General features: G+C 43.3%; 1 protein-coding gene across 3 annotated transcripts; it reads left to right on the forward strand.

The window, feature by feature from the left end:
- The first annotated feature begins 1,696 nt into the window (after positions 1 to 1,696).
- Positions 1,697 to 26,157, forward strand: LOC106585940 (epigen). Of its 3 annotated transcripts, none has more exons than XM_014172691.2 (5): positions 1,697 to 1,977; positions 20,197 to 20,330; positions 20,734 to 20,854; positions 21,022 to 21,180; positions 25,054 to 26,157. In XM_014172691.2, the coding sequence occupies exons 2-5, from the start codon at positions 20,282 to 20,284 to the stop codon at positions 25,109 to 25,111; spliced, it is 387 nt and encodes a 128-aa protein (XP_014028166.1). In that variant the 5' UTR covers positions 1,697 to 1,977; positions 20,197 to 20,281; the 3' UTR covers positions 25,112 to 26,157. The 3 variants fall into 3 exon arrangements, with proteins under 3 accessions (XP_014028166.1, XP_045562693.1, XP_045562692.1); XM_045706737.1 differs by having other exon boundaries at positions 1,699 to 1,977; positions 20,197 to 20,337; XM_045706736.1 differs by lacking the exon at positions 1,697 to 1,977 and adding an exon at positions 14,900 to 15,124 and having other exon boundaries at positions 20,197 to 20,337.
- Positions 26,158 to 26,863: the final 706 nt, after the last annotated feature.

Consider the following 26,863-nt stretch of genomic DNA (forward strand, 5'->3'; position numbering starts at 1 on the left):
GTCTCGCATACAAACTAAATGGAGCGAAGGGCAGTCTGAGCATGAACCGAGCCGAGACAACCAAGACAACAAATGTCAGTATCTTTTTATTCATGGTTGCAAAAAAAAACGAACTCGGGTTGTTAGCCTTCTTTGTTATGGTCGCGTTAGCCGTCTTTTTTTTCTTTTTTTTGTTTTAGTAATGTGAATCGTTTCTGTTCACACTGAGGTGAACTGAGAACGGAATAATGGAAGGAATGAATCTAAGCCTCACGCTTATCACCTTGTGGAAGGTTGGGGCTTCCAGCGAGGCTTGGATTTCATTGGCCTTGTCTGGTGTGATTGTAGATCCTTCAGCCGAAGTCGCGAGAGTACGATTCTCCCATAGTATGTTGTACCGAAGTTAACTGACTGAAAAGGGAACATTTACTCCAAACGTAATCTTGATTAAGCCAGAACTAAATTCTTACGTAAATGGTCAGATACAAATGTTATGGTTTCCATGTGTTGCCATGCCAATACGAATAGACTGCAAAAAAATGTTTAACACAAGCTGCACATCTGTACATTATGATTCTAAAGCGGAGTGTAGTCCACGGGGTTCCTTCCTACTTTTTCCAACTGCTTTTTTTTTTTTAGAGAGACAGACTGAACTACAACTTCTGTTTATGAACAAAAATGAATTAGGGAGAAAAGGGGGGTAGAGAGAGTCAGGGGTAGAGAAAGAGTCAGTGGTAGAGAGAGTCAAGGAGAGAGAAAGAGTCAGTGGTAGAGAGAGTCAGGGAGAGAGAAAGAGTCAGAGGTAGAGACAGAGTCAGAGGTAGAGAAAGAGTCAGGGAAAGAGGAAAAGAATGAGGAAGAGAGATCGGAGAATCAGAGGAAGAGGGAGACGGATAGAGAGAAAGAGAGGAGAGAGAGGGAGACAGGGAGAGAGAGAGAGAAAGAGGGAGACAGAGAGAGAGAAAGAGAGGAGAGAGAGAGAGAAAGAGGGAGACAGAGAGAGAGAAAGAGAGGAGAAAGAGAGGGAGACAGGGAGAGAGAGAGAAAGAGAGAGACAGATAGAGAAAGAGAGGAGAGAGAGAGTGAAAGAGAGGAGAGAGAGAGGGAGACGGAGAGAGAGAGAGAAAGAGGGAGACAGAGAGAGAGAAAGAGAGGAGAGAGAGAGAGAGGGAGACAGGGAGAGAGAGAGAGAAAGAGGGAGACAGAGAGTGAGAAAGAGAGGAGAGAGACAGTGTGAAAGAGAGGAGAGAGAGAGTGTGAAAGAGAGGAGAGAGAGAGTGTGAAAGAGAGGAGAGAGAGAGAGTGAAAGAGAGGAGAGAGAGAGGGAGACAGGGAGAGAGAGAGAAAGAGGGAGACAGGGAGAGAGAGAGAAAGAGGGAGACAGGGAGAGAGAAAGAGAGGAGAGAGAGAGTGAAAGAGAGGAGAGAGAGAGGGAGACAGGGAGAGAGAGAGAGAAAGAGGTAGACAGAGAGAGAGAAAGAGAGGAGAGAGAAAGAGAGGAGAGAGAGAGAAAGACACACTTCTTTAAGTGCTGTAAGCTCCAGATGATGTTTGACCTGTGTGGGCTGACAACACAACACGTTTCATCCGTGTGTGTGTGCTTGCACTTCCAAAGAAATGCTTTTATTATAGCGTGTCATCTCCTGCCCCCTGGGGCTGCATACCTGTTGAATAACTGCCAAAGAGGAGAGGCCTCTGCCTCTGCATGCAGGTAACCGAGTGCAATGGGACAGGAAGTGATACGGAAGAAGCAGCCGAGCAAGCCATTTGGGGGAAAGGAGATACTCTTTACCCCAGAATTCTGGTTCTGCCATTTGTTGTGCAAGTTGTGACAGGAATGTGTTGAAAGGGTATAAAGCGTACGGAACTTTCACTGTAATCCACACAGCTGAGGAGAAGATAGTTCTTAGACTAGCTAAAGTTCACTGGACGGCTACAACACACACACACACACTTAGAAAAACCACAAGATATCAGGACTAAAACAGACTGTGATGGGTGAGTATCCTGCAACTGTGTAGTGTGTGTGTGTAGTGTGTGTGTGTGTGTGTGTGTGTGTGTGTGTGTGTGTGTGTGTGTGTCTTTGCGGTCCTAACACATAATTTGGTAACACTTAACCATGTCATAATATCTCATAACAGCTGACATAACTTGTCATAACCTGTCATAATATGATCATAACTCTGTCATGACCCATATATTTACACCTGTTGAGACATATATATTGCGTTATATGTTATTGAAATTTTATTGAAAATGTGTTTCTTAAATCCTTTGTTGTTGTTGTCGTCGTCGTTGTGAATTCTTTACGGTCGTGTTTGTTTGTTGATGCACTGTGACCCTCCTGTGTCCGACTAAGAAAATACCATTTATGACACTGTCAAGAGGCATTATGACATCATAATCAAATAAGCCAGATAGGCCAATCATGTACTGTACGTGCCCTTACATCAGTCCTCAGTCACAAAGAGGGTGTCTCGTCCTGCTCCTACATTCAGCCCAGTCATCAGCAAACAGAGCATTGGTGTAGGTGCATAGTCTTCCCTGTGGCTCAGTTGGTAGAGCATGGTGTGTGCAATGCCAGCATGGTGTTTGCAACGCCAGCATGGTGTGTGCAACGCCAGGGTTGTGGGTTTGATTCCCACATTTTTTAACAACCAGGGGCACACTCCAACACTCAGACATCATTTACAAACTAAATATTTGTGTTTAGTGAGTCCTCCAGATCAGAGGCAGTAGATGACCAGGGATGTTCTCTGTTTAGTGAGTCCTCCAGATCAGAGGCAGTAGGAATAACCAGGGATGTTCTCTGTTTAGTGAGTCCTCCAGATCAGAGGCAGTAGGGATGACCAGGGATGTTCTCTGTTTAGTGAGTCCTCCAGATCAGAGGCAGTAGGAATAACCAGGGATGTTCTCTGTTTAGTGAGTCCTCCAGATCAGAGGCAGTAGGGATGACCAGGGATGTTCTCTGTTTAGTGAGTCCACCAGATCAGAGGCAGTAGGGATGACCAGGGATGTTCTCTGTTTAGTGAGTCCTCCAGATCAGAGGCAGTAGGGGTGACCAGGGATGTTCTCTGTTTAGTGAGTCCACCAGATCAGAGGCAGTAGGAATAACCAAGGATGTTCTCTGTTTAGTGAGTCCTCCAGATCAGAGGCAGTAGGGATGACCAGGGATGTTCTCTGTTTAGTGAGTCTGCTGCCAGATCAGAGGCAATAGGGATGACCAGGGATGTTCTCTGTTTAGTGAGTCCTCCAGATCAGAGGCAGTATGGATGACCAGGGATGTTCTCTGTTTAGTGAGTCCACCAGATCAGAGGCAGTAGGAATGACCAGGGATGTTCTCTTGACAAGTGTATGAATTAGACAATTTTCCTGTCCTGCTAATCATTCAAAATGTAACGAGTACTTTTGGGTGTCAGGGAAAATGTATGGAGTATAAAGTATATTATTTTCTTTAGGAATGTAGTGAAGTAAAAGTAAAAGTTGTCAAAAATATGAATAGTAAAGTAAAGTACAAATACCCCCCCCCCAAAAAAAAATATATACTTAAGAGGTACTTTAAAGTATTTTTACTAAAGTACTTTATACCGCTGGGTGTCAAGTAACATGTTACCTTTTTCCCCTATCCATTAACACACTTGACTAACCTACTCAGCCAACAAACCATTCATTAGTGCTGTGGCTAGATCAACAATGTTCATACCATGGTGCTACTATGGTATTTTCATTCATAACATGGTATACGTCTGAATCATGGAAACGTATGATGGTTTTAGCCTTGAAGTATGATGTTACTACCATGTTACTACCATTGTATCTAAATAATACCATGGTATTGCCTGATTTATACCATGGTAGATGTGGATCATGGGAATTCCCTTTTTTTGTGTTTTTTTTATTATTTTTTTTTACACATTTTTCTCCACGATTTCGTGGTGTCCAATTGGTAGTGACTGTCCTGTCCCATCGCTGCAACTCCCGTACGGATTCGGGAGAGGCGAAAGGTTGAGAGCCACGCATCCTCCCGAAACACAACCCAGCCAAGCCGCCCTGCTTCTTGACACAACACCTGGTTAACCTGGAAGCCAGCCTCTCCAATGTGTCTGAGGAAACACCGTACACCTGGCAACCGTGTAAGCGTGCATTGGGACCAGCCCGCCACAGGTGTCGCTAGTGCATGATGGGACAGGAACATCCCTGCCGGCCAAATACGTCTTTAGACATTTTTGAAAATGTATTACAATTTTTGAAATTGAAATATCACATTTACATAAGTATTCAGACGCTTTACTCAGTACTTTGTTGAAGCAACTTTGGCAGCAATTACAGCCTTGAGTCTTCTTGGGTATGACGCTACAAGCTTTGCACACCTGTATTTGGGGAGTTTCTCCCATTCTTCTCTGCAGATCTTCCGGGCTCTGGCTCTAGCTAAGCCACTCAAAGACATTCAGAGACTTCTCCCAAAGCCACTCCTGCGTTGTCTTGGCTGTGTGCTTAGTGTTGTTGTCCTGTTGGCAGGTGAACCTTTACCCCAGTCTGAGGTCCTGAGCGATCTAGAGCAGGTTTTCATCAAGCATCTATCTGTACTTTGCTCGTTCATCTTTCCCTCGATCCTGACTAGTCTCCCATTCCCTTCCACTGAAAAACATCTCCACAGCATGATGCTGCCACCACCATGCTTCACCGTAGAGATGGTGCCAGGTTTCCTCCAGATGTGACGCTTGGCATTCAGGCCAAAGCATTAAATCTTGGTTTCATCAGACCAGAGACTCTTGTTTCTCATGGTCTGAGTCCGTTAGGTGCCTTTTGGCGAACTCCAAGCAGGCTTTCATGTGCCTTTTACTGAGGAGTAGCTCCCATCTGGCCACCCTACCATAAAGGCCTGATTGGTGGAGTGCTGCAGAGATGGTTGTCCTTCTGGAAGGTTTTCCCATCTCCACAGAGGAACTCTGGAGCTCTGTCAGAGTGACCATCGGGTTCTTGGTCACCTCCCTGACCAAGGCCCTTCTTATGTAAATAAGATATTTCTGCTTTTTCATTTTCAATACATTTGCAAAAATGTCTAAAAACCTGTTTTTGCTTTGTCATTATGTAGTATTGTGTGTAGATTGATGAGGAAATACATTTTATTTCATCCATTTTAGAATAAGGCTGTAATGTAACAAAATGTGGAAAAAGTAAATACTTTCCGAATGCACTGTACATTGATGAATTTACACAAAACAAAAATATAAACGCAACATGGAAAGGTCCCATGTTTCATGAGCTGAAATAAAGATCCCAGAAATGTTTCATACACCCAAAAAGTTTATTTCTGTAAAATGTTTGTGTTTATGCCACAAATTTGTTTACGTCCCTATTAGTGAGCATTTCTCCTTTGCCAAGATAATCCATCCACTTGACAGATGTGGCATATCAAGAAGAAGATTAAACCGCATGATCATTACTCAGGTGCACCTTGTGCTGGCGGACAATAAAAGGCAACTTTGAAATGTGCAGTTTTTTGTCACACAACACAATGCCACATATGTCTCAAGTTGAGGCAGCATCCAATTGGCATGCTGACTGCAGGAATGTCCACCAGAGCTATTGCCAGATATTTGAATGTTCATTTCTCTACCATAAGCCGCCTCCAACGTCGTTTTAGAGGAATTTGTCAGTACATCCAACCGGCTTCACAACCACAGAACATGTGTAATCAGGCCAGGACCTCCACATCCTGTGGGAAACAGACCATCATAATACATTGTAAACAACTACTATGCGTTCATGTTTCACTACGTGCTTCTAGTACAAAACCATGGTATGTTTTATTTTCATTCTACTACCATGGTTCATTTGTGTACCATGGTAGCTAGTACAATTAACAAAAATATAAATGTTGTTTGTCACTATCATGGCAGGAAAACACCATAGTACTGGTCAGAGTTATATGTTGTATTTTATGTATATTTTATCTACATGACTTTATCTATAGAAATATACTGCAGTAGACTATACATAATTTAATTGTATGATTTTGAATCTAAACAAACACAGCGTATGTCAAAATCCCAAAGTCGTGTGACGTAGCGTATGTGAGTGTTTTGTGGAGCAGGGAGAATAGCATTCTGCTTCTGAACTGCAGTATTGTTAGGATACAGTTGTTCTCGATACAGCTCTTCAACAGTTTTGGACCTTTCCCACCATTTTGAACAGTTCTTTCCTTTTGAACAGCGCCTACATTTCGAACAGCTCCTCCATTTTGAACAGCTCCTTCATTTTGAACAGCACTTCCATTTTGAACAGCTCCTTCATTTTGAACAGCTCCTTCATTTTGAACGGTTCCTCCATTTTGAATATTGCCTCCATTTTGAACAGCGCCTCCATTTTGAACAGCGCCTCGATTTTGAACAGCTCCTTCATTTTGAACAGCTCCTTCATTTTGAACAGCTCCTCCATTTTGAACAGCGCCTCTATTTTGAACAGCTCCTTCATTTTGAACAGCTCCTATATTTTGAACAGCTCCTCCATTTTAGCTCCTCCATTTTGAACAGCTCCTTCATTTTGAACAGCTCCTCCATTTTGAACAGCTCCTCCATTTAGAACAGCTCCTCCATTTTGAACAGCTCCTCCATTTTGAACAGCTCCTTCATTTGAAACAGCTCCTTCATTTTGAACAGCTCCTTCATTTTGAACAGCGCCTCCATTTTGAACAGCTCCTCCATTTTGAAATGCTCCTCCATTTTGAACAGATCCTCCATTTTGAACAGCTCCTTCATTTTGAACAGCTCCTCCATTTTGAACAGCTCCTTCATTTTGAACAGCTCTTCCATTTTGAACAGCTCCTCCATTTTGAACAGCTTCTTCATTTTGAACAGCTCCTTCATTATGAACAGCTCCTCCATTTTGAACAGCTCCTCCATTTTGAAAAGCTCCTTCATTTTGAACAGCTCCTTCATTTTGAACAGCTCCTCCATTTTGAACAGCTCCTTCATTTTGAACAGCTTCTTCATTTTGAAAAGCGCCTCTATTTTGAACAGCTTCTTCATTTTGAACAGCTCCTCCATTTTGAACAGCTCCTCCATTTTGAACAGCTCCTTCATTTTGAACAGCTTCTTCATTTTGAACAACCCCTCCATTTTGAACAGCTCCTCCATTTTGAACAGCTTCTTCATTTTGAACAGCTCCTTCATTTTGAACAGCTTCTTCATTTTGAACAGCTCCTTCATTATGAACAGCTCCTCCATTTTGAACAGCTCCTTCATTTTGAACAGCTCCTCCATTTTGAACAGCTCCTTCATTTTGAACAGCTTCTTCATTTTGAAAAGCGCCTCCATTTTGAACAGCTTCTTCATTTTGAACAGCTCCTCCATTTTGAACAGCTCCTTCATTATGAACAGCTCCTTCATTATGAACAGCTCCTTCATTATGAACAGCTCCTTCATTATGAACAGCTCCTTCATTTTGAACAGCTTCTTCATTTTGAACAGCTTCTACATTTTGAACAGCTCCTCCATTTTGAACAGCTCCTTCATTTTGAACAGCTCCTTCATTTTGATCAGCTCCTTCATTTTGACCAGCTCCTCCATTTTGAACAGCTCCTTCATTTTGAACAGCTTCTTCATTTTGAACAGCTCCTCCATTTTGAACAGCTCCTCCATTTTGAACAGCTTCTTCATTTTGAACAGCTCCTTCATTTTGAACAGCTCCTTCATTTTGAACAGCTCCTTCATTTTGAACAGCTTCTGCATTTTGAACAGCTCCTTCATTTTGAACAGCTCCTTCATTTTGAACAGCTTCTTCATTTTGAACAGCTCCTCCATTTTGAACAGCTCCTCCATTTTGAACAGCTCCTTCATTTTGAACAGCTCCTTCATTTTGAACAGCTCCTTCACTTGAAACAGCTCCTCCATTTTGAACAGCGCCTCCATTTTGAACAGCTCCTTCATTTGAAACAGCTCCTTCATTTTGAACAGCTCCTTCATTTTGAACAGCTCCTCCATTTTGAACAGCTCCTCCATTTTGAACAGCGCCTCCATTTTGAACAGCTCCTCCATTTTGAACAGCTCCTTCATTTTGAACAGCTCCTTCATTTTGAACAGCTTCTTCATTTTGAACAGCTCCTCCATTTGAACAGCTCCTCCATTTTAGCTCCTCCATTTTGAACAGCTCCTCCATTTTGAACAGCTCCTTCATTTTGAACAGCTTCTCCATTTTGAACAGCTCCTTCATTTTGAACAGCTTCTTCATTTTGAACAGCTCCTCCATTTTGAACAGCTCCTCCATTTTGAACAGCTCCTTCATTTTGAACAGCTACTCCATTTTGAACAGCTCCTTCATTTTGAACAGCTCCTTCACTTGAAACAGCTCCTGCATTTTGAACAGCGCCTCCATTTTGAACAGCTCCTTCATTTGAAACAGCTCCTTCATTTTGAACAGCTCCTTCATTTTGAACAGCTCCTTCATTTTGAACAGCTCCTTCATTTTGAACAGCTTCTTCATTTTGAACAGCTCCTTTATTTTGAACAGCTCCTTCATTTTGAACAGCTTCTTCATTTTGAACAGCTCCTCCATTTTGAACAGCTCCTCCATTTTGAACAGCTCCTTCATTTTGAACAGCTACTCCATTTTGAACAGCTCCTTCATTTTCAACAGCTCCTTCACTTGAAACAGCTCCTCCATTTTGAACAGCGCCTCCATTTTGAACAGCTCCTTCATTTGAAACAGCTCCTTCATTTTGAACAGCTCCTTCATTTTGAACAGCTCCTCCATTTTGAACAGCTCCTTCATTTTGAACAGCTCCTTCATTTTGAACAGCTCCTTCATTTTGAACAGCTCCTTCATTTTGAACAGCTTCTTCATTTTGAACAGCTCCTCCATTTTGAACAGCTCCTCCATTTTAGCTCCTCCATTTTGAACAGCTCCTCCATTTTGAACAGCTCCTTCATTTTGAACAGCTTCTCCATTTTGAACAGCTCCTTCATTTTGAACAGCTCCTTCATTTTGAACAGCTTCTTCATTTTGAACAGCTCCTCCATTTTGAACAGCTCCTCCATTTTGAACAGCTCCTTTATTTTGAACAGCTACTCCATTTTGAACAGCTCCTTCATTTTGAACAGCTCCTTCATTTGAAACAGCTCCTTCATTTTGAACAGCTCCTTCATTTTGAACAGCTCCTTCATTTTGAACAGCTCCTCCATTTTGAACAGCTCCTCCATTTTGAACAGCGCCTCCATTTTGAACAGCTCCTTCATTTGAAACAGCTCCTTCATTTTGAACAGCTCCTCCATTTTGAACAGCTCCTCCATTTAGAACAGCTCCTCCATTTTGAACAGCTCCTCCATTTTGAACAGCTCCTTCATTTGAAACAGCTCCTTCATTTTGAACAGCTCCTTCATTTTGAACAGCGCCTCCATTTTGAACAGCTCCTCCATTTTGAAATGCTCCTCCATTTTGAACAGATCCTCCATTTTGAACAGCTCCTTCATTTTGAACAGCTCCTCCATTTTGAACAGCTCCTTCATTTTGAACAGCTCTTCCATTTTGAACAGCTCCTCCATTTTGAACAGCTTCTTCATTTTGAACAGCTCCTTCATTATGAACAGCTCCTCCATTTTGAACAGCTCCTCCATTTTGAACAGCTCCTTCATTTTGAACAGCTCCTTCATTTTGAACAGCTCCTCCATTTTGAACAGCTCCTTCATTTTGAACAGCTTCTTCATTTTGAAAAGCGCCTCTATTTTGAACAGCTTCTTCATTTTGAACAGCTCCTCCATTTTGAACAGCTCCTCCATTTTGAACAGCTCCTTCATTATGAACAGCTCCTCCATTTTGAACAGCTCCTTCATTTTGAACAGCGCCTCCATTTTGAACAGCTCCTTCATTATGAACAGCTCCTCCATTTTGAACAGCTCCGTCATTTTGAACAGCTCCTTCATTTTGAACAGCTCCTTCATTCTGAACAGCTCCTTCATTCTGAACAGCTCCTTCATTTTGAACAGCTCCTCCATTTTGAACAGCTTCTTCATTTTGAACAGTTCCTTCATTTTGAACAGCTCTTCCATTTTGAACAGCTCCTCCATTTTGAACAGCTTCTACATTTTGAACAGCTCCTTCATTATGAACAGCTCCTCCATTTTGAACAGCTCCTTCATTTTGAACAGCTACTTCATTTTGATCAGCTCCTTCATTTTGAACAGCTCCTCCATTTTGAACAGCTCCTTCATTTTGAACAGCTTCTTCATTTTGAACAACCCCTCCATTTTGAACAGCTCCTCCATTTTGAACAGCTTCTTCATTTTGAACAGCTCCTTCATTTTGAACAGCTTCTTCATTTTGAACAGCTCCTTCATTATGAACAGCTCCTCCATTTTGAACAGCTCCTTCATTTTGAACAGCTCCTCCATTTTGAACAGCTCCTTCATTTTGAACAGCTTCTTCATTTTGAAAAGCGCCTCCATTTTGAACAGCTTCTTCATTTTGAACAGCTCCTCCATTTTGAACAGCTCCTTCATTATGAACAGCTCCTTCATTATGAACAGCTCCTTCATTATGAACAGCTCCTTCATTATGAACAGCTCCTTCATTTTGAACAGCTTCTTCATTTTGAACAGCTTCTACATTTTGAACAGCTCCTCCATTTTGAACAGCTCCTTCATTTTGAACAGCTCCTTCATTTTGATCAGCTCCTTCATTTTGACCAGCTCCTCCATTTTGAACAGCTCCTTCATTTTGAACAGCTTCTTCATTTTGAACAGCTCCTCCATTTTGAACAGCTCCTCCATTTTGAACAGCTTCTTCATTTTGAACAGCTCCTTCATTTTGAACAGCTCCTTCATTTTGAACAGCTCCTTCATTTTGAACAGCTTCTGCATTTTGAACAGCTCCTTCATTTTGAACAGCTCCTTCATTTTGAACAGCTTCTTCATTTTGAACAGCTCCTCCATTTTGAACAGCTCCTCCATTTTGAACAGCTCCTTCATTTTGAACAGCTACTCCATTTTGAACAGCTCCTTCATTTTGAACAGCTCCTTCACTTGAAACAGCTCCTCCATTTTGAACAGCGCCTCCATTTTGAACAGCTCCTTCATTTGAAACAGCTCCTTCATTTTGAACAGCTCCTTCATTTTGAACAGCTCCTCCATTTTGAACAGCTCCTCCATTTTGAACAGCGCCTCCATTTTGAACAGCTCCTCCATTTTGAACAGCTCCTTCATTTTGAACAGCTCCTTCATTTTGAACAGCTTCTTCATTTTGAACAGCTCCTCCATTTGAACAGCTCCTCCATTTTAGCTCCTCCATTTTGAACAGCTCCTCCATTTTGAACAGCTCCTTCATTTTGAACAGCTTCTCCATTTTGAACAGCTCCTTCATTTTGAACAGCTTCTTCATTTTGAACAGCTCCTCCATTTTGAACAGCTCCTCCATTTTGAACAGCTCCTTCATTTTGAACAGCTACTCCATTTTGAACAGCTCCTTCATTTTGAACAGCTCCTTCACTTGAAACAGCTCCTGCATTTTGAACAGCGCCTCCATTTTGAACAGCTCCTTCATTTGAAACAGCTCCTTCATTTTGAACAGCTCCTTCATTTTGAACAGCTCCTTCATTTTGAACAGCTCCTTCATTTTGAACAGCTTCTTCATTTTGAACAGCTCCTTTATTTTGAACAGCTCCTTCATTTTGAACAGCTTCTTCATTTTGAACAGCTCCTCCATTTTGAACAGCTCCTCCATTTTGAACAGCTCCTTCATTTTGAACAGCTACTCCATTTTGAACAGCTCCTTCATTTTCAACAGCTCCTTCACTTGAAACAGCTCCTCCATTTTGAACAGCGCCTCCATTTTGAACAGCTCCTTCATTTGAAACAGCTCCTTCATTTTGAACAGCTCCTTCATTTTGAACAGCTCCTCCATTTTGAACAGCTCCTTCATTTTGAACAGCTCCTTCATTTTGAACAGCTTCTTCATTTTGAACAGCTCCTCCATTTTGAACAGCTCCTCCATTTTAGCTCCTCCATTTTGAACAGCTCCTCCATTTTAGCTCCTCCATTTTGAACAGCTCCTCCATTTTGAACAGCTCCTTCATTTTGAACAGCTTCTCCATTTTGAACAGCTCCTTCATTTTGAACAGCTCCTTCATTTTGAACAGCTTCTTCATTTTGAACAGCTCCTCCATTTTGAACAGCTCCTCCATTTTGAACAGCTCCTTTATTTTGAACAGCTACTCCATTTTGAACAGCTCCTTCATTTTGAACAGCTCCTTCATTTGAAACAGCTCCTTCATTTTGAACAGCTCCTTCATTTAGAACAGCTCCTTCATTTTGAACAGCTCCTCCATTTTGAACAGCTCCTCCATTTTGAACAGCGCCTCCATTTTGAACAGCTCCTTCATTTGAAACAGCTCCTTCATTTTGAACAGCTCCTTCATTTTGAACAGCTCCTTCATTTTGAACAGCTTCTTCATTTTGAACAGCTCCTCCATTTTGAACAGCTCCTCCATTTAGAACAGCTCCTTCATTTTGAACAGCTCCTCCATTTTGAACAGCTCCTCCATTTTGAACAGCGCCTCCATTTTGAACAGCTCCTTCATTTGAAACAGCTCCTTCATTTTGAACAGCTCCTTCATTTGAAACAGCTCCTTCATTTTGAACAGCTCCTTCATTTTGAACAGCTTCTTCATTTTGAACAGCTCCTTCATTTTGAACAGCTCCTTCATTTTGAACAGCTTCTTCATTTTGAACAGCTCCTCCATTTTGAACAGCTCCTCCATTTTGAACAGCTCCTCCATTTTGAACAGCTCCTCCATTTTGAACAGCTCCTTCATTTTGAACAGCTCCTTCATTTTGAACAGCTCCTTCACTTGAAACAGCTCCTTCACTTGAAACAGCTCCTCCATTTTGAACAGCGCCTCCATTTTGAACAGCTCCTTCATTTGAAACAGCTCCTTCATTTTGAACAGCTCCTCCATTTTGAACAGCGCCTCCATTTTGAACAGCTCCTTCATTTGAAACAGCTCCTTCATTTTGAACAGCTCCTTCATTTGAAACAGCTCCTTCATTTTGAACAGCTCCTTCATTTTGAACAGCTCCTCCATTTTGAACAGCTCCTCCATTTTGAACAGCGCCTCCATTTTGAACAGCTCCTCCATTTTGAACAGCTCCTTCATTTTTAACAGCTCCTTCATTTTGAACAGCTCCTTCATTTTGAACAGCTCCTTCATTTTGAACAGCTTCTTCATTTTGAACAGCTCCTCCATTTTGAACAGCTCCTCCATTTTAGCTCCTCCATTTTGAACAGCTCCTCCATTTTGAACAGCTCCTCCATTTTAGCTCCTCCATTTTGAACAGCTCCTCCATTTTGAACAGCTCCTGTGCCAGGATAAACATACTGATTAACATAGTCTCCTTTTTTGACTGTGTTTGTTCTGTGCTTTTCAATGTTGTGTTTTTAAAAAATATATTTTTATTATTATTTTTTTGGGGGGGGAGATCTTGGGGCGGAAGATAGCCTAGTGGTTAAAGTGTTTGGCCAGTAACTGAAAGGTTGCTGGATCAAATTCCTGAGCTGACAAGGTAAAACATCTGTCGTTCTGCCTCTGGACAAGGCAGTTAACCCACTGTTCCCTGGTAGGCTGTCATTGTCACTAGTGGTTCTGTGGGGGGGTTGCCACTGTCCGTTATTAGACAGTGGCAATGTGGAACATGGTCTTTTGCCTGCAATGCAGTGAAGAAAACGATATGACAACAATAACGTCTAATGCAGGGGTGTCAAACTCAAATACCCAGTGGGCCAAAATGTAAAACCTGAACAAAGTCGCGGGCCAACATTGAACAAATGAACCTTTTAATATGGACCCAAACAAGTTTTGCTTTAACATTGAATATGGAACAAGCATCGCTTATTACCATACAATATATAATTTAATAGTGGAGACATGCAAAATCAAATTTCAAATGAAAAAACACATCAATGGCATTCATTTATTAAATAAATTAAATTTTAATAAAAATCGTATGCCTCTTTTCTATTCGCAGCCTTCTGATTTAAATACCAAAATAAACTTTTTCCACTGGCTAATAATTTTACAAATAAAATGATAATACTCCACGGATGAAGACTGACAGCTGAGCAGTATCAGATGCGTCGCAGCTCTCATCCACAGCGAGGGAGAACGCAACGAAATCTTTTCCATCAGCTGGTCATACAGATTGGTGGCAAGATCACATGTGCAATCAGCTACTGTGTTCCTGCTCAGGCTCACGTTTGAAAATGCTTGCTTTTTCTCTGGGCATACGAGGTCACAAACTTTCATAATGCACTTTTTCACGAACTCTCCCTCATTAAAGGGCCGGGCTGATTTTGCGATCTCTGCTGCCACTATATAACTAGCCTTTACAGCAGCCTCACTTTGTGATGTGGCTTTTTTGAACATATTCCGTTGTGAAACCAAACTTCTTTTCATCTCCTCTACTTTCTGGCTCCTTTGAGTCATGTCCAGGTCCTTGTATTTGTCATGGTGTTTCGTGTTTCAGTATGATATATTGGATAAAGTAATAAAGACAGACACCAATGTCTAGTTCAATAGCCTTGTTCATGCATTGTACAAATCCCTACACGCGGAGTCCGGGGAACAGTCCGGCTAGTCGATTACCTATCAACTAGACTCCGTAACATCATCCTTTTCAATAGAAAGTGCAAACATAACAGCATAACATTAAATTCTTAACAATCAAGTCATAACAATTAAGAACGCATGACATTTTCTTTTTACTTCAGTTGTCATCTTCCTTTCTTTTTAAATTTTCTTTTTTCTTTATTTTATTTAATTTAATTTTTTAATTTTTTTTTAATTTTTAAATGTTTATTTTTATAAACAGTCTCTTGCTTACAGAGTAAGCCTGTCCGGTGGCTTGCACAGCCGACCCACCCGTGAGTAAGTATTGGCTCTGACAGGGGTAGGATTAGGGCCACGAGCTGGAGAGCTTGGTGGGGTAGAAGCCTCACCTTCAGTTGGCTCATGTCTCAATTCTGCACCTCTTACCCTTAGGCCTGGACTGTGATCCATCTCATCTAGGTGAGTGTATGGCGTGTTCTGGTTTGTCCGCTCTGCTACGCGCAGATCCACCCGATTGCGACGATAGAGGGAGCCACCAACATCCACCAGGTAAGAGCGTGGTGCAACTCTCTGTAGGCACGTGCCCAGCCTCCAAAGTCCTGTGTGTTCTCCCGGCAGCGGTTTCATCCTTATCGTTTCACCCACCTCCAGTTCTGGTAGGTCTCGAGCAGTCCGGTCGTAGAAGCACTTAGCGAGCTGCTTTCTGCGACGCAGTTTGTCCGTGACGCCAACCATGACGCAGGGCTCAAGTAGCTTGTTAGCTACGGGGATGGTAGTCTTCAGACGTCTGGACAGAAGGCGTTGTGCTGGGCTGCTGTCCATGTTTTCGGTGGGTGTGTTCCTCCACTGTAAGATCGCTTTCCATGGGTCGTTGCTGTCGCGGCGCCCCTGCTTAACAGGTTTTTTGCAATCTTGACAGCTGACTCTGCCTTGCCATTTGCTTTTGGGTGTCTTGGAGAGGAGGTTACATGGTCAAACTCCCATTCTGAGGCGAAACGCTTGAACTGTGCAGTGAATTGTGGGCCATTGTCCGTGATTACCTTGTCAGGCTGACCTTGCCTGGCAAACTGCGCCTTGCAGCGCTTTATGACCGTCTCTGCAGACAAGTCAGGGAGCAGTTCAATTTCCCAAAAGTCAGAGTAGTGATCCACAATGAGAAGATAGTCCTTTTGTCTGTGGCTGAATAAGTCCATGCTGACGATTTGCCAGGCCCTTGTGGGCAGTTCGTGTGACATCATGGTTTCCTTTTGCTGTTCATGAGCGTACTCGTTGCACGTGGTACAGTTGCTGACAAAGTCTTTAATTTCTGCTTGCATGTTTGGCCAGTATAATGTTTCACGAGCCTGGCGGTAGCATGCGTCACCTCCAACGTGACTGGAGTGTATGCGGGTAAGCATCTCTGGACGTAGTGATTTGGGAATAATGACCTTCTGACCTCTGAACAAGACGCCATTTTGCACGCTGATCTCATCTCGAAAGGTCCAGTATTCTCTCACTGTGAAAGGTGTCTCCTCTTTCAGGTATGGCCAACCTGCGAGAGCCATGGACTTCAGTGATTGTAGGTGTTCGTCCTTGTCAGTGTGTTGCCTGATCTGGGCTAGGCGGTGATCTGTGACGTTTAAGTAGTCTGCCTGATTGATCTGTTGAACATCTTGTTGTTCCTGCTGTAGCGAACAGATGGCCTGCCGCTGATAGGCAGTGCCTCTGCCTGTACATTGTGCCGTTGCTCAGTGTGTCGCTGATGTACATCTCTGGTCCTGGCTTGTAAATGACCTTCAGGCTGTAGTTTTGCAGAGTCAGGAGCATGCTTTGAAGCCTCTTGGGCGCGTTGAGGAGAGGTTTACTGAATATGGCAATGAGTGGTTTGTGGTCAGTTTCAGCGGTGACCAGCTCTCGACCATACAAGTAGTGATGGAATCGCTGGCAAGAGAAGACGATGCTGAGGCACTCTTTCTCAATTTGTGCATAGTTCTGTTAGGTGGGGGTGAACGCTCTCGAGGCAAACGCAACGGGTTGGCCTTCCTGCATAAGGCAGCATCCAAGTCCCCTTTGACTGGAGTCACTCTGGATCGTGACAGGCTTCGTGACGTCGTAGTAGCGCAACACTGGCATGGATGAAGCCAGAGATTTCATCTCCTGCACCGCTGCCTCGTGCTTGGGTAGCCAGTGCCATGGTGTGTCTTTGTCCAGCAACCGGCGCAGAGGCTCACAGACTGCTGATAGGTGTGGCATGAACTTTGCAAGATAGTTTGCAAAACCGATGAGACGCTGTACTCCTTTTGCATCAGATGGGTTTGGCATGTCGAGGATCGCTCGGACCTTGTCTGGGTCCGGCTTCAGGCCTTTTGCCGAAAGAATGTGGCCATGGAAGTGGACGTCTTTCACCTTGAACTGTAGCTTCTTCAGGCCAAGACGAAGCTTAACTGTTCGACAGCGCTCCATCAGTGCCAGGAGCTTCACATCGTGGTCGCGTTCTGCTTCATTGTCTGTGTCACCACAGCCTACGATCAGGACATCATCAGCGATGGGTTCAATGCCCTTGAACCCAGCCAGTAACTCGTGCTGCTTGCGTTGGTATACCTCAGGTGCCACTGAGACACCAAACGGGAGCTTGAGCCAGCGTTTCCGACCCCAGGGGGTCCAGAAGGTAGTCATGAAGCTGCTTTCTTCGTCCAGCTTGCATTGAAGGAATGCATCTCGGGCATCCACCAAGGTGAAAATCCTGGCCTTGGGAAGCTTGTAGAGGACATCCTCTAGTGTCGGCATGATGTAGTGGGATCGTTTTAATGCTTGGTTCAGATGCTTTGGGTCGATGCAGACCCTCAGCTTCTCTGGTTTTTTCACTATGACCATATTGCTGATCCAGTCAGTTGGTTCGGTCACAGATGTCATGTGGCCATCGGCCTCATACTTGTCCAGCTGGGCCTTCACAGCCACTTTCATTGCAATGGGCACATTGCGAGGAGCACACTGGACTGGAGTGATGCTCTCATCCACTTCAAAGTGTACCTCACCAGGCACTGATTCAACAGGCATGTTGAATACATCGTCATATCTGCTGAGTAGTTGTTCTTTGGACAGGGGTCCATGCTGGACATGATCCACAATGTGCAGGTCATTTGGTACAGTGAACTGCATCAGTCCCAGGCGTTCGCATGTAGAGCCTGAGAGGAGAGGATGTTGACTGGTTTTCACAATCTCAAACTCCAGCTTGTGTTTGCGTCCCCGAATAACACATTCGGTCTCAAAGGTGCCCATAGAGCTCATTAGCTCTCCTGAGTACAGCTTTAGTCTAGTATCGCTGGGCAATAGATGTGTGTCAGGTGCCAGATTGATTTTGTCTTTTGTAGCTCATTATGTTGCACCGGAATCCAGTTGACATTGTTGTTGCTTGTTGTGTAATCGTAGTGTCACGAACCATTTCTTCCCTCTTGAGTGTACAGCCCCAATGGATTCATGCATGTAAACGTCACTTTCACTGTTCAGCTCTGAACATTGAGTGACATCATCAACACAGTGAATCTTGCCCTCGCTCACCCTTCTTTTGCTTTTGAGACACACTTTTTGCAAAGTGATTATTAGTTCCACAAGCTCTGCATGGTTTTCCATAGGCAGGGCAGTGCTCTTTGCCACGTGTGTGTGTATTCCCACAGTATTTACATGCTACTGGGCTCTCTGTGTTCACCGTTCGTGGTGAATTACTCTGCCTTGATTGGTTTTGCCTGAATGTCTGCCTAGCAACAGCGTGAACAGTGTCAACGTCGGAGCGTGGGGTTTCGATTTCCATTGCTCTCATTCTCATGTCAGTGACTTCAGCAGTGCGGCACATTTTGATGGCAGTTACTAATGTTAAGCCTCTCTCTCTCAGTAGACGCCGGCGTGTATCCTCATTTGCAATTCCCAGTACTATTTTGTCACGAATCAATTCATCTTTCAATCCCCCGTATTCACAAGTGGCGGATTTTTCTCTCAAACGGGTTACAAAGTTGTGTACTGACTCACCCTCTACCTGTTTGCAGCTTCCGAAAACGAACCGCTCGTAAATTACGTTTCTGGCGGGTTTGAAGTAATTCTCCAATGCATCCAATATAGCCTTTGCATCACACTGTTGTCGCGCTGTGAGGGTGAGATTGTGCCGGTAGATATGCCTGCATTCGCTGCCCATTAAACTCCTCAGAGTTGCCGCTTGTACCTCGTTGGGTTTCTCATGTAGACCGGTCGCCAGCGCATAGTCCTCGAATTCATCCCTGAAATTGTCCCAATTAGTATTCCAGTCCCCTGTGAGAACCATGGGATTAGGTGGCGGAATGTTCGCTGCCATAGCGATGGAATAGGAGACTTCTTTGCCTTCAGTCATCGAGGTAGGTAGTGATGCTAGCTAACCAGCTAACAACTAGTTGATCAGTGTTGTGAGTAGGAATCGGCGTGTGTTCGCATATGGAACGTAACCGCGCCTATACTGTACTTAGCTACAAAAATAACAAACGTATGGTTTTCGAGCCACTTCTGATACCATGTTTCAGTATGATATATTGGATAAAGTAATAAAGACAGACACCAATGTCTAGTTCAATAGCCTTGTTCATGCATTGTACAAATCCCTACACGCGGAGTCCGGGGAACAGTCCGGCTAGTCGATTACCTATCAACTAGACTCCGTAACATTTCGTTTCATAGTGTCGTCTAATGTTGTACTCCTTACTTACAGCCACGTTGACTCCACAAACAAGACAAACAGGTTTGTCTTTTACATATGTAAACAGATATTCTGCCTCCCACTTGTCCAGAAAGCTCCTGTTTTCTGCCTTTCTTTTCGCCATTTTTGGGAAGGGATAGCGCGCTGACAGTTGTAGCGTCTATGTTGCTATGACTACTGTCACAGAGAGGGCGTTTCTGGGTCCTGTCCTGATTGGCGCGCGAAAACAACAGCAGAGCATTATGGGATTCGTAGTATTAGCGGTGAATGCGCTGTATAATACCGGCGGGCCAGCTCTAGTAGTAATTTGGTATTGTCTCGCGGGCCAAATATAATTACCCCGCGGGCCAAAGTTTGACACCCATGGTCTAATGTAACTGGCCCCTCTAACAGTACAACTGGCCCCAGCTTGGCCCCCCTTCCAGTTGAAATGGTCTAGAACCGCCACTGGTCATTGTAAATAAGAATATGTTCTTAACTGACTTGCCTAGTTAAAAATAACATGATTAAAACCAATCTTTCATCTAGCCTAGAAATTGTCAAGCCTAATCACTAATCTGACAAGTGTCTGGACAGGTGCTAGCTTTCACCGGTCAGATCAGGAAGTACCTGATCAGTCCTGTGTCCCGTGTGGCTCAGTTGGTAGAGCATGGTGTTTGCAACGCTAGGGTTGTGGGTTCGATTCCCACGGGGTACCAGTACAAAAACAAACAAAAAATATGAAATGTATGCATTCACTACTGTAAGTTGCTCTGGATGAGAGTGTCTGCTAACTTATTAAAATGTAAAATGTACCCTACTAAGGATTCCGATAATTCGATTCTTTAACAACTTTAGAGCAGTGTAATTGTGTTGGTATAGAAGGATAACATTTAAAGGTGTGAGGGAAAACCCTTCATTTATCTCCTTTCTTCCCGTCCCACAGACTCCACCACACTGGTTGCAGTGTTGCTTCTCCTCTCCACAGGGATCCAGTCAGCAAAACGTTCAGACAACCTTCAACCAACACAATGGACACTCAGCCCGGACCGCGCAGAATCCAAAATCTCCACGCTGCCTGTAAATGGTGATTTATAGGATAGAAACAGCCATTCTGTGTCTTAATGCTCCAAACGACATGGGGAAGAAGGTTTAGTGTGAGTTTAAAGGTTGGGGACACAGGTGCTTCTTGGGAAAAAAATAACAGGTATTCTAATCCTGAACAAACTGGAAGGACCACTTTAGTTTTTTTTGTTGCATGTACTACAGAGTTTTACCCTTCACAACAAACGAGAGCCTTCCAGTTTGTTCAGGATTCAGAAACCTGTTTCACTTGCTCCTGGCTACGCTCCACACCCCACCTTGGATAGACTGGATGGAAGGGTTAAGGGCTTTAGATCAAAGCTGCTACATGACCAGTCTGTTGTTGTTCTTTAATAAAGATCTGATTGATTGATCTGATCGATTGACTGATTGATTGCAGGTAGTGATATGGAGGAACCTCGTGTTCTGAGGATGTCAAGACCCTGTAAAGATGAGGATTCTGACTACTGCCTGAACGGACAGTGCATGTACCCCCCTGACAGCAATACCCCTGCCTGCACGTAAGACAACACACACACACACACACACACACACACACACACACACACACACACACACACACACACACACACACACACACACAAATACAGTTACTTCAAACTAACTGAGCTCGTCAACTCTCTCTCTCTCTCTCTCTCTCTCTCTCTCTCTCTCTCTCTGTGTGTAGGTGTGATGCTTCCTACAGCGGAGCTCGCTGTGGTCTGTTGGTCCACCAGGCGACGCTGTGCGAGTTAGCCACAACAGAGGAGGTGATTGCCATCTGCGTGGGTGTGGCCATGTTAGTGTGCTGCCTCACTATCGGTCTCTACTGCTGCATCAAGAGAAGGTAAGCAACTCACAGTAAATAAAACACACACACACACAGACCACCTGTCAGGGGCTACTACAGAGACAGGGGAAGACAGACGAAGAGAGACGGAAAGATAATGAGAGATTTGTGGAGTAATACAGCGTCAACAGGTTACGTATAGCAGAGTGTAGCAGACGCGTCATGCCCGTAGGGGGCACAAATGCACGTATGGACTCGCAGAAGGTATGTTTGTAAATTAATTTGATCAAGCAACTGTAGGTATTTATTCCTTCTTGATTAATATGTTGTTTTCTTGTTCGTCTGTAATACTAGCTAGCCCATTATTAATTTCATGAAGTTGGGTTTAGCTGGCCAGCTAAATAGGTTCCCAATCTACCAACCTCATAACTAGATACCAAGCCATTTCAGGCTATCAATCAAGTTAGAGTAGCTTATCTAACTATCTTACCTGGTGTCATGACGTTGGCCTGTGGGTAAGGTTTATGACCCCCCCCCCCCCCCCCATAAATACCTTTCTCCCTTCCCCTCTCTGACCCTACTGAAGGACTGCTGTCCTGAAGGACTGCTGTCCTGTTAAATATAGAGAGTCTGGGAACATCAAACAAATGGGGAAAGGAACCATATTTTGGTAATAAAACCAGTTGGAAATATGCTTTGGAACATAATGAGTATGGATGTTAGTTCGGTTGTCATCTGAGACATTATGACTGATGACAGGACGACATAAACTGTACCTGGGAAAGTATACACCCTCTAGTTATCAGAGTCACATGGAATTGTTATGCAATTGAAATGTTTGATATTGAAATTGTTTGTTAGGAGATTAAATGTAATTTTAGCTTCCAAATGAGAGAATTGGGTTTTCATAAGGAAAGTGCCCTGCTTGATCAGTGGCCCACCCCTGTGAAGAGACAGGGGTTATAAACGATGAAACACATCCTTCCCCCTCTCCACTATATAAGCCTTTGATGAAAAGATAACCACATGTTCCAGTACGTGAGGTCTGCAGCCTCTACGTTAGAAGGACACACGTCAAGTACAGAACTAAGCCAACCTCGGCGTGAGCTTTCGTGGCGAATGGTATGAACTTTGAGCTTATTCACTACAGAAGTGATACTTCCTAGTCGTTGAGTTAGCAGCGGCCGCTGTAGACGGGGGCTAGGAAAGGACGGACGACGGATCCAGTCTAACAGACGGATGAAGATACCACCACGTATCCAATTTATCACCAGAGACATTCTTCCGAGGACAGGAAGATCTGTTGGCCAACCCGGCCAGCATCTACGACCAATATACCGAAGCGCAGCTCAGAGTAAATATTTATTGCATTTTCCTTTTCCAAATGGGCGGTAATTTAGTAATGCATAAGATAATGTATTTACGATAGCATAGCTGCTGTTTCTTCGTTCCTAAATCTTCCCGCTCTTTCATTCAAGCCCAACCCCCTTTCCTTTGTGTAACCAGCCATCATACAGGTTCCGTCCACCAGGACGTTTTCTGTATGACATAATTTGTATTCTGTGTATATGTAATTCTGTGTGATTATTTAGGTATTTAGTAAATAAATAATTAAACCCAATTTGGTATTGCTGATTCAACTTGTTAGCCAGGGTTCGTGAAGATAACCAAGAATTTACAACTTTCATTATGAGACTGAAAATAAGATAAGGGTTAATATTGACTGCTACCGATGTAAAGTATTACTAAGTATTTTAAGAGTTTATTCGGAAGATAACGGCTCTATAAACGTTCTTCCGTGGTGCCCCGACTTTCTAGTTAATTACATTTACATGATTAGCTTAATCAGGTAATATTAATTAGAGAAAGAATTTTATAGGTTAGCATGTCATATCACTTAATCCGGCATAGCCAAAGACACGACACTGGCATGCCTGCTGGCAAGGAGTGTAACAATTGTACTAAACTCCTAAGGCATAAAAGTTATAAATAAATCAATGTGCATCATTAATTAAAATGACAATTGAACAGGTAAAAAGGGACATTTAACCTTTTGACATGTTGATCTGTCTGACTCTTTTCCCACAAAAACTCGTTTGACTCATCACATACACTGTTGTTACTGTTTATCCATCCTGTTGCCGAGTTACTTTAGCCCTACCTATATCTACATATCTACCTCAATAACCCCGTACCCCTTCACATCGACTCTGTCCTGTTGCCGAGTTACTTTAGCCCTACCTATATCTACATATCTACCTCAATAACCCCGTACCCCTTCACATCGACTCTGTCCTGTTGCCGAGTTACTTTAGCCCTACCTATATCTACATATCTACCTCAATAACCCCGTACCCCTTCACATCGACTCTGTCCTGTTGCCGAGTTACTTTAGCCCTACCTATATCTACATATCTACCTCAATAACCCCGTACCCCTTCACATCGACTCTGTCCTGTTGCCGAGTTACTTTAGCCCTACCTATATCTACATATCTACCTCAATAACCCCGTACCCCTTCACATCGACTCTGTCCTGTTGCCGAGTTACTTTAGCCCTACCTATATCTACATATCTACCTCAATAACCCCGTACCCCTTCACATCGACTCTGTCCTGTTGCCGAGTTACTTTAGCCCTACCTATATCTACATATCTACCTCAATAACCCCGTACCCCTTCACATCGACTCTGTCCTGTTGCCGAGTTACTTTAGCCCTACCTATATCTACATATCTACCTCAATAACCCCGTACCCCTTCACATCGACTCTGTCCTGTTGCCGAGTTACTTTAGCCCTACCTATATCTACATATCTACCTCAATAACCCCGTACCCCTTCACATCGACTCTGTCCTGTTGCCGAGTTACTTTAGCCCTACCTATATCTACATATCTACCTCAATAACCCCGTACCCCTTCACATCGACTCTGTCCTGTTGCCGAGTTACTTTAGCCCTACCTATATCTACATATCTACCTCAATAACCCCGTACCCCTTCACATCGACTCTGTCCTGTTGCCGAGTTACTTTAGCCCTACCTATATCTACATATCTACCTCAATAACCCCGTACCCCTTCACATCGACTCTGTCCTTCACATCAACCCCCTACGGTCGATGTGACTCTGTCCTTCACATCAACCCCCTACGGTCGATGTGACTCTGTCCTTCACCTCAACCCCCTACGGTCGATGTGACTCTGTCCTTCACATCAACCCCCTACGGCCGATGTGACTCTGTCCTTCACCTCAACCCCCTACGGTCGATGTGACTCTGTCCTTCACATCAACCCCCTACGGTCGATGTGACTCTGTCCTTCACCTCAACCCCCTACGGTCGATGTGACTCTGTCCTTCACAACAACCCCCTACGGTCGATGTGACTCTGTCCTTCACATCAACCCCCTACGGTCGATGTGACTCTGTCCTTCACATCAACCCCCTACGGTCGATCAACCCCCTACGGTCGATGTGACTGTCCTTCACATCAACCCCCTACGGTCGATGTGACTCTGTCCTTCACCTCAACCCCCTACGCTCGATGTGACTCTGTCCTTCACATCAACCCCCTACGGTCGATCAACCCCCTACGGACCACCTCCCATCTATCCTCATGTGCTTCTGGCACCTCCTAATAATATTAATAAGTGCATGACACCACTGACATACAGAACATAGAAATATCATGAATAGAGCTGACATAATTGCTTCCTTTAATCAGAGAGGCATGTCTCTTCTAGACAATATGAGGACATAGAAGCAGAGCAAGTTGAGACAGAACTGTCTTTTGGAAACATTGGTAACGCAGAAACAAACCTCACACAGAACACAACATTTAAATATGTGTAAGATATAATACCGGGATTTCTATCGTTTGTCTCACTTTAAATTTTCTGTCTCGACCTCCTTTTCTCTCTCTCTCGTTCTAGGTGTGAAAAACAGCCCCTTCTCTACAAGACCTACGGTGGCTCGGAGAACTCAGTTTGATCCCCGTCTTCATCATCCCCACCGCCATCATCATCATCATCTTCATCATCAGCATCATAATTACCATCATCATCATCATCATCATCACCACCAACCTCGTCTTGTTTTGCTGTCCCAACAATTCCATAACCAACAAAGACTTCCCAAATCAAATTGAGGCTATTTATTTAAATATCTAAAATAAGTTATTATTAAAAATAAAAAATAATGTATGTGTACATGTATTTAATGGGGTTTGTTTTGTAACAAATGTCTATAAAATCTGATCCCTGTTGTCTGAAGATGGTGATTTTTCATAAAGAAGTCAACATCACCAATTACATGAGAGAGGTCTACATGTTGCCTCATTTAACCACCAGGTATTAGAATTACAACCGATTGAAAAGATTCCTAAAACAGCAGGGACACTAACAGTCAGCCAGGTCAGGATGAAAGAGTGGTACAAAATGGCACCATATTCCCTATAGAAGGACTCTACAGCCCCGTTTATACCTGGTGCTAACATGCACCTGTTGTCACTCCAAAAATATACCGTAAAAAGATTTGCTCCCCCCCCCACCTCGTAGAATTTACGACGACAAAATAACAATAACGACCCTCTGTTTATAAACGGGGATATCGACGTTGCCACTTTAAGCATGCGTTTGTGTTACAGTCGTTGCAGCGCAGGGCTATGAGCCAGAAGGTGGAGGGTTTTCACTCTCCCTTCCTGTTTCCTTAGGCCTACGTCACAGAGCCGTCTGCAGACAACGATCAGCTAAGGGGGGAAATCTGATTTTCAACATTCTGATGCCATATTTATAATATAAAATATATGCAACGAATTTTCCAACAACAGGTTTCTGTGCCAATGCACCACACAACCAATAAAGAAAGCCTACCGGCTTTGTGCGCTTCAATATCCAAGTCTATTGTGGTGTTGAAAACGAAAACGATGTAAATCTTGACAAACAGAAAATACATCCCTCCCTACCTTGTAGGCTTTACCCAGGATCAAAGGCTTGGCTTGACTCAGAATGTCATTAAACTTTATGGTGTTTTTGTAACAGGTGTCTCTTTCCATTCATCAAATGGCCGCTGTACAGTTTGGATTGACTGATTTTTCATTTTATTTCTCAGTCAAAAAATAAAAATACACATACACACACAAACACACACACACACACACACACACACACACACACACACACACACACACACACACACACACACACACACACACACACACACACACACACACACACACACACACACACACACACACACACACACACACAACAAATATTTTTTCAAGTGACTGAGATCGCATGATAAAGTTGTGGACATAAATACATATACAATGACATTACAGAGACATTACAGAGATACAGACACATTACAGAGATACAGACACATTACAGAGATACAGACACATTACAGAGACAGACACATTACAGAGATACAGACACATTACAGAGATACATTACAGAGATACAGACACATTACAGAGATACAGACACATTACAGAGATACAGACACATTACAGAGATACAGACACATTACAGAGACACAGACACATTACAGAGACACATTACAGAGATACAGACACATTACAGAGATACAGACACATTACAGAGATACAGACACATTACAGAGACACATTACAGAGATACAGACACATTACAGAGATACAGACACATTACAGAGACACAGACACATTACAGAGACACATTACAGAGATACAGACACATTACAGAGATACAGACACATTAC

The sequence above is a fragment of the Salmo salar genome, chromosome ssa24, assembly GCF_905237065.1.
Source record: "Salmo salar chromosome ssa24, Ssal_v3.1, whole genome shotgun sequence".
Taxonomy (NCBI): Eukaryota; Metazoa; Chordata; class Actinopteri; order Salmoniformes; family Salmonidae; genus Salmo; species Salmo salar.